Source organism: Metopolophium dirhodum, chromosome 4 (genome assembly GCF_019925205.1).
Source record: "Metopolophium dirhodum isolate CAU chromosome 4, ASM1992520v1, whole genome shotgun sequence".
Lineage (NCBI taxonomy): Eukaryota > Metazoa > Arthropoda > Insecta > Hemiptera > Aphididae > Metopolophium > Metopolophium dirhodum.
The window spans coordinates 25,330,762-25,344,936 of NC_083563.1; the positions used below are offsets into that span (position 1 = coordinate 25,330,762).

General features: G+C 36.7%; 2 protein-coding genes across 2 annotated transcripts in view; one reads left to right on the forward strand and one right to left on the reverse strand.

The window, feature by feature from the left end:
• Positions 1-14,175, forward strand: part of LOC132943468 (E3 ubiquitin-protein ligase MYCBP2) — a 280,697-nt gene that overhangs the window by 21,478 nt on the left and 245,044 nt on the right.
• On the reverse strand, positions 506-10,197 carry LOC132943469 (uncharacterized). The gene is made up of 3 exons (XM_061012482.1): positions 9,815-10,197; positions 4,142-4,403; positions 506-2,326 (listed from the first exon to the last, which is right to left on the reverse strand). The coding sequence occupies exons 2-3, from the start codon at positions 4,301-4,303 to the stop codon at positions 890-892; spliced, it is 1,599 nt and encodes a 532-aa protein (XP_060868465.1). The 5' UTR covers positions 4,304-4,403; positions 9,815-10,197; the 3' UTR covers positions 506-889.

A 14,175-nucleotide genomic window follows, 5' to 3' on the forward strand; every position in this document is an offset into this window, starting at 1 on the left:
AATAATTTTTTCATACCTTTTTTTGATGATACAGTTTTTTAGATTGTTATCTTTATTTTCTAATTTCTAATTTAAAATTGTAATAGTTCTATTAAATATTTTCTATCCGCTTTACTACAAATGTATGTTTTAAATTGTTAACATAAAAAATTAAAAAAAATTTTGACGTGAAAAATATCATTTATTAATTAGTATTATGCCGTGGAATGTCGGTCCTCAGTATTTTAAAGACAATGTCCTAATCTATAATATGTCATATTAAAGATTAAGAAAATAATACATAGCGATAAGTTTATTATCTCCTTGATATTTTAGAATAATGTAGTATTCGTTGTCTAATAGTTATCTAATGTCTACAATTAACTTATTAATTCAGTAAATGTGTTAACTGCAAGATTCAATTTTTGCAATTCCCCGTTTCTCGTTATTCCCTTAAGTTTTTTTTCTCATGATAAATTAAAATCTTGACAGGGCACAATGGGATAAATTAATTACTAAAATAAAATTTGTATACGTATGCACGTTTAATATTATTATAAAAGGAAAACATTAGATATTTATTGTTCAGAAGCAAATTGTTTAACTCAATAAAACACAACCCGTTTATTTGTTCACTGGCGACTGGTGGAGATAATAACATACCTAGTTATAGTATAATTATAATTATTATGAAACATTATTGCAGTCAGTCGTTTGCCTACAAAACATGATCACAAATAAAATACAAAATACCGATCATATAGAAACTGACGTCTTAGGCCAAATTTGTTCATTTGTACATAATATATTATTATTATATAATACGGAAAAAATCGGAATAGGTTACAAAAATCAAAAAAAAATCATAAATATAAATAAACACCATATAGGAGTCGGGAATAAAAACCCGTTACAAATCACTGGTCAACGGTTGTGTTGCTCTCTGATGTTGGTAATTAGTCGTAGACCTATACTGACTGTCCGTCGAACCCGTGCGCTCCACGATCACATGCAACTCCGTTTCTCTGTAAGTCTTTCCCTCGGGCATGACCATGACATGTCTGCGCTTGTCGCTCCTGCCGCCTCCACCGCCACCGCCATTCTTCAGTATCGAACGGTTCTTGAGCGGCGACGACGCCGGCACGTTGGTCCACTGGCCCCGTTTGCGCTTCTTGTACCAGGCCCAACCGACGAGCGTGGCCGTAAGTGCGGCTACGGCCACCACGGCCACGAACGTCAGGTAGTAACGGCCCATCAATCCGCCGCCGCGTCCGCCGCCCGCCGAGCAATGCGCCTCGTCGTACTGCTGCGCTTTGACCAGCTGACCGAAGTTGCCGACGCCGTCGTCGTCCGGTGTCGCGCACCACGCTGTCTGCTCAACCACCCAACTGGGACGGTCGGTGTTCCGCGGATAGTCCTTGGAGAATGCCACCAGGTCGGTGCGCCACCGTGCCGGGCACCCGCACGCACGTCCCACGATTAGCCAGTCCATGCGCGGCCTGAACCCGTTGGTGTCGAATACCAGCGCGTCGTCCTCGAACTCGGCCACCGTGTTGTTCTCAAACACGAACTCCTGATAATCGGCCTCGGCCACCTTGTGCGCGTCCACCGTGACCCCGGCAAATGCGCCGCGCTCCAGCCGGCCGAACGCGTTGTCTTCGACGAACGCGGGCCCGCGGCACTTGACCTCGAACGCGCCGCTTCTCACGCACCCCGCCCGGCTGTTCTGTACCCGGAACACCTTGGGCCCGTGCACGCGGAACGCATAGCTCTGGACCACCAGGAACGTCACGTCGTCCAGGCGGAACTCGTCGTGCACCGTGATCTCGGTGAGCATGCGGCTGGGCGCCGCGCCCTCGAACCGGCACCCCTTTAACACGAACTCGTTAACGGCGAACTTCTTGAACGCCTGCTGGTCTACCTGCCCGAATACTGTGTCCCTGAACTCGATCCGGCCCGTCGTCCCGGTCAGGCTGCTGAACGCGAACGGCCGGACCACATCGATCCGGACTTGGTTGAACGTGACCGACCGTAGTCGGCCGCGGAACGCGTAGCTGGGCACCTCCGGCACTGATGTCACGTTCGTTATGGTCACCGTGAGCCCCTGGTGGTGATGGTGCTGCTGTTGCTGTGGCGGCTGTCCCGTGCCGCCGCCACCGTTTTCCGACCAACCGAACGCTTCGTCCGCCATTTCCAGCCGGCGCACCGATTCGATTTCCACGGTCCACAGCGACCTTGCCCCGTCGAACGCCATGGCCATCACTTTGACCCGGTCGCATTGTGTCACGATCACATTGGTGGCTACTCGTGGCACGTGTCCCGGTCCTTGAGCTTTCAACACGAGATCCTGAAACATTAAACCGATAGTTGTTATCACTCATAATGCTTTTTGTGGATATTAATTATGTTATAACCAGGCTCGTTTAAAATCGAATTGCTTTTTATTTACGTTACAACGCGTGTATAGAGTGAGCGGTCTAGTGTAGGTGGTCTACCCCGTATGTATAATATGTTGGTACGAGTTTGCATGGGATCCGGAGATGTTATTTTGTTCTACACGAAAATTGGTAATAAATTATAGTTTATCCGGTGCCGTATAGCGTTGGGGCGGCTAGTACGACGACGGCGGTCAAGAAAAACAATGGTATACGCGCGACCGAAAGGATTAAATGGCCGTCCCGGACCCCAAACGATCCCTTTGTCAATTTTGGAGGTCTGCATTTCGCGTACAAAATGTGTGTTTGTGTGTGTACAGAGTTCTTGATGTTTCGGATTAGGTGGTGGCTTTTGTGGGGAAATATTGTGCAGTAGTGCTATTTGCAGCAAAACTTTCGTACAACGAAAACACGTCGGCTAAGTGCCTTCTCGGTCGCTGGAGCAGCTTGCCTTTACCGCTGCGGGGTGAAGGGTATGGCTAGAGGATAATTCCTTGAGTTTTATTTATCTGGGGTCGATGGGTGCATGGTGCATGTAGTCACAAAACACGATCGCTTCGGCGGTGGCGGAATTCCCAGTTCGCGGTATCTTAATCGTACGTTTACATTTCTTTCATATACTACAAACGCCGCCGTACACTTTAAACGAACACGCGGTTGTTATCTCACCTCGGGAATTGTGGATTCTTCTCCCCACTTGCCATTTCCCAGTAGCCTCCACCAATACTCGCACCCCACGAGCCACGACTAATAATTAATGTCAGTTTATTTAACGGTGCAGGGTGCCCTCTCCACGCCGCCACTGTCACCGCAACGTTATTTCGCGAGCTTCGGTATATTTTATTTTTTTTCCTCCCGGTCCGGGAAATACTTCGACAGCGTTCGCTAACGATGACATATGTGTACCCGACTGAAAATAGATGTTGGGCTTTACATCATTGAGGATTTTAAAAGTGACCCGAATGCGCTCTTATTTTGTTCACGTCCCGGGCTTTTGTCCCGATCGATCTTCCGCTACCCCGGAACCCCGTCCTCCTCTTTGTATACTTGGTTTTTTCTTTGGGTCTTCTCATTAATTAATCGCCATCGGATAATCGTGTCTCGACTCATTTCTTTAGGAAAAAAAATTGTTGAACCAAAAACCTGTCATTAAAAGAGGCAATGAGAAGCACCGCGTGTATTTTTTTCATTTATTATATAAATAACATTTCTCCCCCTCATTTATAATGTTATTATTAATGTAACAAAATCTAGGTAAAAGAAATCTTTTTAAAAACAGCTGGTCGAGGGTAAAAAATTTGCAGTGAGGTGACACTTTTTTTTTTTTATTTATATAAAAGGTTACCGGCTTACACAACACGCGAAAAAGTAATTTGTGTAGCGTTACGTTGAAATTATCATCAACTATGCGTTACGACACGCCCTTCTCTAAAAGAACGGTGCGACGAGGGATGGAAGGGCCCGAGTTAAATATATTTAAATGGAAATTTCAAAAATATCACAAGGAGAGGAGAAACATATCGTATAAAAAAAACCACACCTGTTCCAAGGGGGTCTAAAAGTTTTTTTTGCCAAGTTTTCCGTCATATCGCTTACACCGCGTGGTCGTATATACTCGTATACAATTTATGGAAGTAACGCCAGCTACCCATATTATACTCATATACACTCATTTTATTTCACATTTACGTCTATATTTTTTTGTGTCCGAATTGACATGGATTTACCTGCGATTCGTGAGGCACTTTGCGGCACGAGCACCGGACTTGTGACTGGGAGTCATCGCATTCGCACTGCGGTGTGTCGCATAGACTTTGAGCACTGGCCACGTGGCCACTGATTACCAGCACAGCCGCGACCAGTGCAGTCCACTGATGCAACGGCGTCATCGTCCGCCGTCGTCCGACCGTTCCCGCTGGTCATCGCCACTTGTCCATTTTAGGCCTGCCGCGCCGCCGTCGTAAACGCGTCTGTTGACCATTCACTGTACTGAAAACAATACACAACCGACACGTAATATTATACACATGAATAATGTTATTTGCTTTTCGCCCACTTATTCATTATATTTGTATTCCTACTTAGTACATTGCACACAGAGGTGTCACGTATATAATGATAATGACTATACCTAAAGATAACGAAAGAAAACATGCACTCGAACCCAATCGCACGAACTATTATAATATGTGTCAGTATTATAGTGCCTAGAATTAATACAATTTAAACTAATCTTTATAACTCAGTTTTTTCATGCGTTTTTTGTACGGAGGAATAAATAATATTATCCTGATTGTATTTCGGTTTTAAGACTGGGAAGGAATAAAAATAAACACAGCATTTAAGTACATTTTTCCGAGAGAGTTAATGGTGAAGATGGTGGGAATTCGGGTGTAATAATAAGAATTAAACATTACCAAGACAAGGAATAAATACGCCCTCAGAACTAGGGAGGTAGCCGAATTACATCTTAACTGTAATGACAAAGTGTTTGCACGTTTGAAAAACGAGCTCCCTTGCCAGTGATGGACGTTCCCTTTTCCCCTAAAAGCGCTGTAGATGTGTTAAAATAGTCTCGTAAAATATTATACGCTTATGAACTTTTGAGTAGGTACCACTTTGCTACATGGTTTTGTACAGTATATAGATAGTCACTTATTTCCCACTCTGTCGTGCCGTCCGTGGCATGTACGTGAATTAGTCGCATAAGTCGCTGGTTTCTTGTGTATATTCTCCCTGTGTATGCTATAATGCTTACGCTGGCTTGTAAATTTACCGTTTCCCCCTCTCTGAATCGATTATTCTAAACAAGCACTTAGATATCAAACAAATAATTTTGAATAACTTATTGACTCTGCTGTGAGCGTTTTAGTATGGAATAAAATAAAATATACGTTCAAGTACATGCGAAAAAATACATATTGTTCCTAATTAACAATTCTCTTTTGCACCGTTGTCGTCATGTGTTCCCCTGAGCATCCTTCCGGTGGAGCAAACATACTCGAATATCCTTTGACAACGAACCCTTGACCCAAATAAATTGTATTCCCATACAATGAGGGTGACAAAAAAAAAAAAATCATAATTCCGGTTTGCAACGTTTACCCAAACTCCCATAATAAACGTGCCGATTTCTAGTACAATGCGACGGTGACGAGGGTTAGGACTGATCGTTAAAACATTCTTCGACACTTTATGGGCCACAGGAGGCGCTTTTCCGCGGCGATTCCTGGCCGATTAAACGCTCCTAGGGTTTAAGTCGTAAAAAAACAGAAATAAAAAAAAAATGGATTAAGTCACGTTTTCTGCCTATCCCTAATAAAAACCCCTCTGAATAATTGCGGTATTAACCGTATCAAATATAAATAAAACATTCGTACGCCGAGATTTATTTATCGAATTTGTCTGGGTCTTGTATATTATTATTTTGTGTGTGTGTGATTTTTTTTTATCGTAAAATGTCTATGGTACCATAATATTATTATGTACTTATTAAAACGCTGGCTTGGGTTATGCATACAGCCCGAATATTCGTAAACAACCCGGTGTAACGTTAAACATATATTAATAATTTCCGAGACGCCGCAGAAAGTTCTTTTTACCTTACTGGCGGGAAATATTAAGAACGAAGCACATTTATATATACGGGAATACATTATTATTATCTACCTACCTACCCTCAGATAAGTTTTTTAGCTTTTTTTTTTAGATGCACGTCCGTATAAACCTAACCGTGCTATCCATACACAACGCGACAATGCGTAGTACAACGAGTAATTTAAAATGCTTTCAAACACGTGTTAGGAGGTGTAATAATATTTTATATAGGCACTTAAAGTTTTTAATTTCATGTTATTTTAATATTATTATTTATTGTAAACTCCTACTGCGTATAATAGTCTTGTCGGGCGTACCTCTGTGGCTCTGTCTAATCCGATGCCGTTGTTATATTATAAAAAAAACTATGATTATAAAGAATCTGAAAGAAATGATAGACGCGTATCGAATTTTGTTGTTGTAAATATAAACCTTGACGACATAAGTCAAGAACTCAGCGACAGCCGCTGTTCTGCAAAAATATTCGTTTATATAATACGATAATATTTTATATATATAATTATTATACAAATAACAGGTATTCGTTAAGGGCCATGAAATTCGCGTCTCTAAATGTGTTTTCTGTTTATTGCTTATACAGTTCTACAGTTTAGTTACAACTCAACGACGCTGGAAGCGTAATGTGTATATTTTCGAAGCACTTGACGTGATTATCAAGGAATCGTGGGGGGGAGTATAGGAGCTGCAGGTGTCGTGGGGTGTTTGTTTAGAATATGGAAAAACAATAATTTTCTATTTACTTAAAAATCACGCAATGTTTACCGCCGTTTTTTGCAACGGAAAGAGAGAGAGAGAGAGAGAGAGAGAGAGAGAGAGAGAGAGAGACTATAGCAAGTTGATCTTCACTTCTTCTTCGTTAAGATTTTTTTTTATTTTACCCATTTTACATTTTTTGTTTTTCATTGTACAACTCCTGTGCATTTTAAATTGCCATAGAATAGTAATGTTTTCCGGCTAACTATCGAATCGATAAATATTAGATATACATGCGGCGTTGATGCGAGTACATGACCAACGTGTTTAGTTGTTGCAATAATTAATAAATCATCATAATATTATAATACGTCCGATAATTGTGTTGACAGTTCACACACAATCGAATGTGTGACGTGTAATCACGTGCGTGTTTAGAACGCTGGAATAAAATATTGCTCAGACCTTTGACGAAAACCACCCGCGTATTCTGTAGAATAATATTATTATAGAAACAAATCCAAATCCCAATCATATGCACATAACAATATTATACACCTTTATTTAAACTATTCATTTTAGCTCATCCTTGTTTAGGTAGTTATTACCTATCATTAATACTTTTATCATATATTGGGTCGAATTTTTATTTTTATGGAGGTACGGACGATTATTCTACACTGTTTAACTATTGCCTATTGGGATATGCATTTATGATAAATCTTATTGAAAAACAAACATCACTATACGGATAGAACGTATCCACTGACCTACATTTAGGGTACTTTTGTTTTCGCAAACACGTGTTCATCCATCCGTGTTTTGATGTTTGTTTAAAAATATTATAATTGCAAGGCGCAAGTAAGTGGAAAATCCCTCAAAATTCTGCCGCGCGTACGCTGTTTTAATTTTTCAACCGATTATTTCTTTATAATGTATTTTTATATTTTTCAACCAGGAGGTAAAAGAAATTTGTAAATGCACATTAATTTAAACTAAGTGTGGAAAACTGGAAACACCGTCATCGTAGCTTTTCAAATAACTTCCGCCTAGGCAAATCTCGTTTAAACACACAAACTCCTCTACAAAAGATAAAACGTTGCGATGTTTTTCCCGTTCTATATAAATATACTATTATTCATAGTAGACGCGGTTGCGTGGATATGTATAGTGTAACTTTCTTAGAACCCCGAACTTAAACCAAAATTATTAACTTATTACTGCCACCCTTTGTCGGGTTAATGTTTTACGTATATATCCGCCCCCAAAGGATAATTAATCACCTTGTCGCCTGCATCTTTCCAAGTTCGCAAAACCGCCACGTCAATAATTACAGTAATGCAATTAAGATGCGATTTTTTACTGCCCACCACGATGTATATAGATCTATTGAAGTAAATAATATTTTATTATTTTAATGCAAATTCGATTGCTAAACGCAATTTATTATTACAAAACTAGGCTATTTCTCGCTGTGGTTACCAAGGGTCTAGATACATTTTGAAACATTTAAAATTATTTATACGATTTTCAGTGGAATTAAACCTTATCCGATAAAATATGAATGATTCAACAGCCGTTAAATATTATAATGTTTATACTGAACAAGTCCGTACCTCCTATTACTTTAATACTTTTGTCAGCTTTAACTTAAGCGTGTCAGAAACTTTTCACGAGTTTATCATATTTTAACTCTGTGAATTAGGGGGGAAAATCACTGTTTTGAATTCGAGTTTTGTGCGTTATTATCATCTTTGATTGGACTGTCTGTTTTAATTACTTTTTTTTATTACTCGTTTAATTTCGTTTATAAAAGAAAGTAAAAAAAAAAATTAAATTAATTCAGAGAAATTTGTATGAAATAAGCGACGACTTTGTCGGCAAAACTTTTATTTTTATTTATGATTAATCACTTTTAACTTTCATACCATGTTTCCTCCCCCCTCCTTCAAATATAACAATAACGACAACAAAAACAACAACAATAATAATGATACTATATAATATGTGAGTGTGATGTGTTTGGTGAACTGTTTGACTGTTATAATTAGCGGTGGGCAATGAATGGAAATATTATTACAAGGAGAGCAAAACTTCTATAATATGTACACCGAAAGTTTTTCGATTTTGCTCCGTCGGCGGCGATGGTAACGGTGGCTGCCTTTTCAGTTTTCACCGAACGAAATTGATTTCTACAAAATCCAATATAATATATATATATATATTTGTCCGAACACCGTGGAGATGTCGGTGAAGCTCCATTAATTTTTACCCCACACAATGCGCCCGCACGAATGATTAATGAAAAAACGTCGCGTTGTACTTAAATATGATATCGTATCGTTTAAACAAGTATGTGTGTACGTGTATGTATTTATTGTATATAAACGTTAACATTTATACACTATTGTATTTTCTCGAGGAAAAAGCGTTTACACGTGAGAGGATGAGGGTAAAAATGTATTTCTCTAAGTGCAGTGCGAATATATTATATGTTTTACCCGTTACCCGGTTTTGTTTTTACTCGCGTCTCGCGAGTTTGCTTATTTTTATTCAAATGTTTGTACATCGTGTAACCACGTTTATCGATTTTTTTTTTAATTGGGCGTGTATTGTTAAGCTATAGATCGTGTAATAATGTAATACATGTAAGTACAGGTTATTGTGGGTTATCGATGAAAATGGCTAAATATCTAAATTATACACTGAAGAGGTCGGTATTTCAATAATTGATGAATTAATTAACATTATTTGTATTTAATTCCACGAACGAGACACGCGCATTTTTTTTTCCTACACAGGTCTCAAAAGTTCACACGGTAATAAAATCGTATTTTTATTTTTAATCGTCCCCGCAGGTCGAAGTTTGCAACCGGCCTCCGGCATTACATTATACGTACATATTTTTACTACCTGCACCTATACCTATATAATATGCGTGTTATTGTCTTATCGTTAAGATTATATTACAATAATTACAGAATAATATTATACATAATATTATAATATCAATCTAAAATATCGACCCCATTATAGTATAATACGTATATACTTATAGACGGAACGTTGAAAATATAAGTGTGAAATACCTATGTCAATAAGATTTATTGTAGGTACTCTAAAGTATTTCGTCCGTGCGAAATATCCTCGGTAAAAAACGTTAAGGCGACGAGTTATGTACACATATTATGTTTATAACATTTTAAATTATTTTACGAAAAAAACAAAACTTGTCGATAAAGAAAATACGAAAAAAAAAATTTACGATCGCGTCGAACTTAACTCGCGCGCACTGTGTTTATTGTACCGCCGTTTTATTTTTGCGCACTGTTACTGATGGCAATGGACGACCGTACCGTCGGAACACCGTCGTGGACACTGATACCGTCGAACGAAACAGCGGCGGTCGCGGCGACGGCGGCGGCGGCTGGCGGACCGAGAGCGCCTCGGCCGCCGCACTTTGCGCGGTGAGTTTCACTGCACTCCGACTCATAAGCAGTCGAATTTTTTTCGAGCCGCGCGGTTCGTATTTATTTTTTCGACGAATTTTTTTCCTACTTCTGTTTGTCTGGCCTTCGTAGCGCGATAACAACAATAACGTATTATTATTAATTTTGTAACGCCCCAACGTTAGTTTTTTAATATATCACGTTTTCCACGATATTTTTGAAGGTATAATATTTTACCATATAAATGCATATTGTTTAGTTACCTGTATTGTAAAAGGTACCTACTTGTCTGCCGATATTTCTATCAGAGTTTTCTCCGTCTATTATGTTAGTCGTCATAATTTTTATCCGTGTTGTGATGGTACTATCACTGGTACAGTGGTATACATAACACCCAATACACACAGAACAACAGCGTATTATGCGATGGACGCGTCGTACTTTATCGTCGATTGTCATCGATATCGCAAAATATAATATATTATAATATCCAGAAAGAATGCGGGGACGATACATAATAAACTGATGTATAATAATAATATACACTTTATTATGCATATAATATTATATACGAACTAATATAGTACCACGACCGTCTTTGGTCTCGTAAACATTTGAGTTTACTGCTTTCCCCTTCCGGCTACGAATGATTTCATTTTTTTTTTTTTTTTACTGTGAATAATGTAATGAAGTCGTACGAGCCGGACGATTCGGAAATCCGATATAAAATTAGGAATTATTATTGTATTATCCAATGTAAATATAAATCTGCATATGCAGTGTCGTTTTGAAGGGGTTTATTGTTATAAAATATTTATTTACATAATAAATGCGATATTATTTCTTGACGATATCTTTCCGATTTGTCGTATAATATATTTTAAACTCATAATATTATCATAATATATTTTGTTTTTCGTTTTGTTTATTTGATATATGATCACGTGAACCCGTATGATATAATACACCTAATATGTATTATAATATATTGTAAATGTATATATTATATCGGCAGTTGTATACTATTTGTGCGCTTGCAGACTGCAGTAAAATATATAAATTATATTATATTGTGATGTCGTGCAACAATCGCAGTGCGAACAGAGCAGATGACTGCGCGGCGGATTTGGTTTTCGGAGAGCAATGCAGTATAGTCGTGTATTTATTTTACGGTTCGGCAGTCAATTCGGATTCTGCCAAATTCGCGAACGTTGTTTGTGGTGCAGGGGGAATGGGGAACGTGGGGAATTTTATACGGTGCCCTCATAAAATCTGTCGTTTTATCGTGTCGCGCGAATAGAACCGAAACGTGATAAATATAAATTGTTATCACGCGATTGGTGCTGCGGAGAAATAAACACGCGCGCGTGCTATATAATAATAGCTTAATATAAGCCGACGGACAGACAAACGGACGGACAGACGGATGGTGAGCGACCAGGGTGAGGATGAAAGACGGGACTTTATACAAGGCACTACCGACACACGCCAGTGGCGTACAACACTGGCGAACACGAGGTATATCCTAAAGGGGAAGCACACGCTAGGGGACGTATAATAGAGTATGGCCTATATATATTATTATTCGATATAATGACGGGGAAATGGCCCTGGGCCGTAACTGATTACGACGACAATGGCTAAACACAATATATAATATAATATATTATATATGTTTATTGTTTATTGTTTACGGACACAGTACTGCAAACATCAGCGCGTTGTCCAGCCGCTTCGATTTTTCGGTTGGAACCATTTTATTGATGTTTTTTCTTTGGTAGAAATTGATAAAACGCATTCTTTATTGGTTTTGAGAAAATTCAATCATATTATATTATATAAACATATTATGTACTCGTTTAACGGTTCTTTACTTTAAGCTATATTTTAGGAACCAATTGCTCACTACTGTATAATATATTTGTAAAGGTCGTATCATCGTCGTTGCGGTCATTCAATTTATAATTTACGAATTTACGATATAGGTGTTACTATATTAAGTTTATTGTTCCCATACGGCATACACGACACACACGAATAGAATTTACATACAAGCATGTTGATATTAAAAAAAAAAAATATTCATTTTAGACTAATAAATTCTGAATATTGACTGATGAGTGATGAGCAATAATTGATAATCAAGGAATAGACAGTTGTAAATTATGATTTTTTTAAAAACAATTTTAGTTATATTGTTATTGTCGTATTGCTTCCTGCACATATCCACATTTAGACATTTTGCTCTCCGGTGATATATACAAATTGACGCCTCCAACGGGGGCCTTCCCACGGGGAATATGGGAGATAAATCTTCATGACATTTTTAGATTTTAAGCAAAGAAAATAATCTATTGGTTTTTTCAATAATGACTTGTGCTTTTTTTAAAAAATATTGTTTAGTAATTTCATGAACCCTTCCTTTCGAAGATAAAATTGAGTATATTTCACTAGAGTCTTGACTTATTCATCATTTAAGTTGTTTTTTTTATATATTTAGGTAGATACTCTATGGATCATATATATCATGGAATATACTATATTATAAAATATACAAATTCATATTATATTTTTTCAATATACATAACTGATTATAAATAATTTTAATAAAAACAATTATTGTTTAGAATCTTAATAGTTAAATTGATGATAAAGTTTGGAACATTTTTTTATTTTATAATTATTATTGAAAATGTTAATGTATATGTATTATTATGTATTGTTTATGTATTATTTTACTTCCAAGTTTAAATAACCAATAGGTTTATGTTTGCATATTTTAGAATTTTAAATGTAGATTTTGAGCTTTATAGTGCAAAGTTATGAGTGTTTTTAATGAACTTAAGTCTATTGTCTATTGAATCACAACAAATTTTGGAAAAGGAACTATTATTAGGTATATTCTATTAGCCATAGTCCCCCTCCCCTTAAATGCTGCCCTGTGTATCGTAGTATATTTATGGTGGTGTTTTATGCGATATGCATAATGAATTTACAATATATTGTGTCGTGATTATTTTAATATCACTGGTATATTAAAACTCTAGGAATTTATAAAGCTGAATATTGCATGTACTATTATACATAAGATATATTATTATCTTTCATATCCCGGAAAAAAAACACTGATGTTTTCTCTTGTACTGTATTCTGTTTTGCCTTATTTGAGTTATTATATGCTTGGGTTTAATATATATATATATTTATAGGTATTTGGTAAAGTTGATTACATGTAAAAAGGTAACTATTTTTTAAAATCGATTTTATTCCTAGTTTTGTTTATTAGTTACGTTACATGTTGCTGTATTATATTATATAAATATCAAAATCGGTATATTATGACGTTTGGCATAATATAGGAATAATTATTTCGGATTATCGATGTCTAAATACTTACATCATGGCAACGTCTATACAGCTATATAAAAACAAAACGATGATGATAAAATTAAATGATAGATTGATACAGACATATTATTAGTGTATGTGTATCTATATTTTAATTTCATATATTATATTTAATAAAAAAATATATCTAAAAACCATTAAATAGTTATTATGTTTACCATATTAATAATAGCGCTGTTATTAATATTAATATCACGACTGAACCAAAAACATACACACACACATATATGGATTATATATTTATATGTATGGATTATAAAACGATAACAACTAATGAAAAAAGCAAATTAATATCATATAAATTATCAAACAAGACTACAAGAGATTAATTTAATTTAATTTTTTATGAATAGGTATATCATTAATGTTCGTAGTCTGTACAAATCTCAAATCATATTAAGAATTTCGTTATAAATAAATGAATAGTCGTATAATATTATATATATTTTTAAATATAAGTTAGTTTGGTCAATATTCAATTGAATATTGTGTGTAGATTGTAGGTGTATAAAAATACTTTTTAAAATCAGAAAATAACAAATACATCTGTATGTACCTATGTGTGTTTAATGTATTTAATATTTTAATAGTTA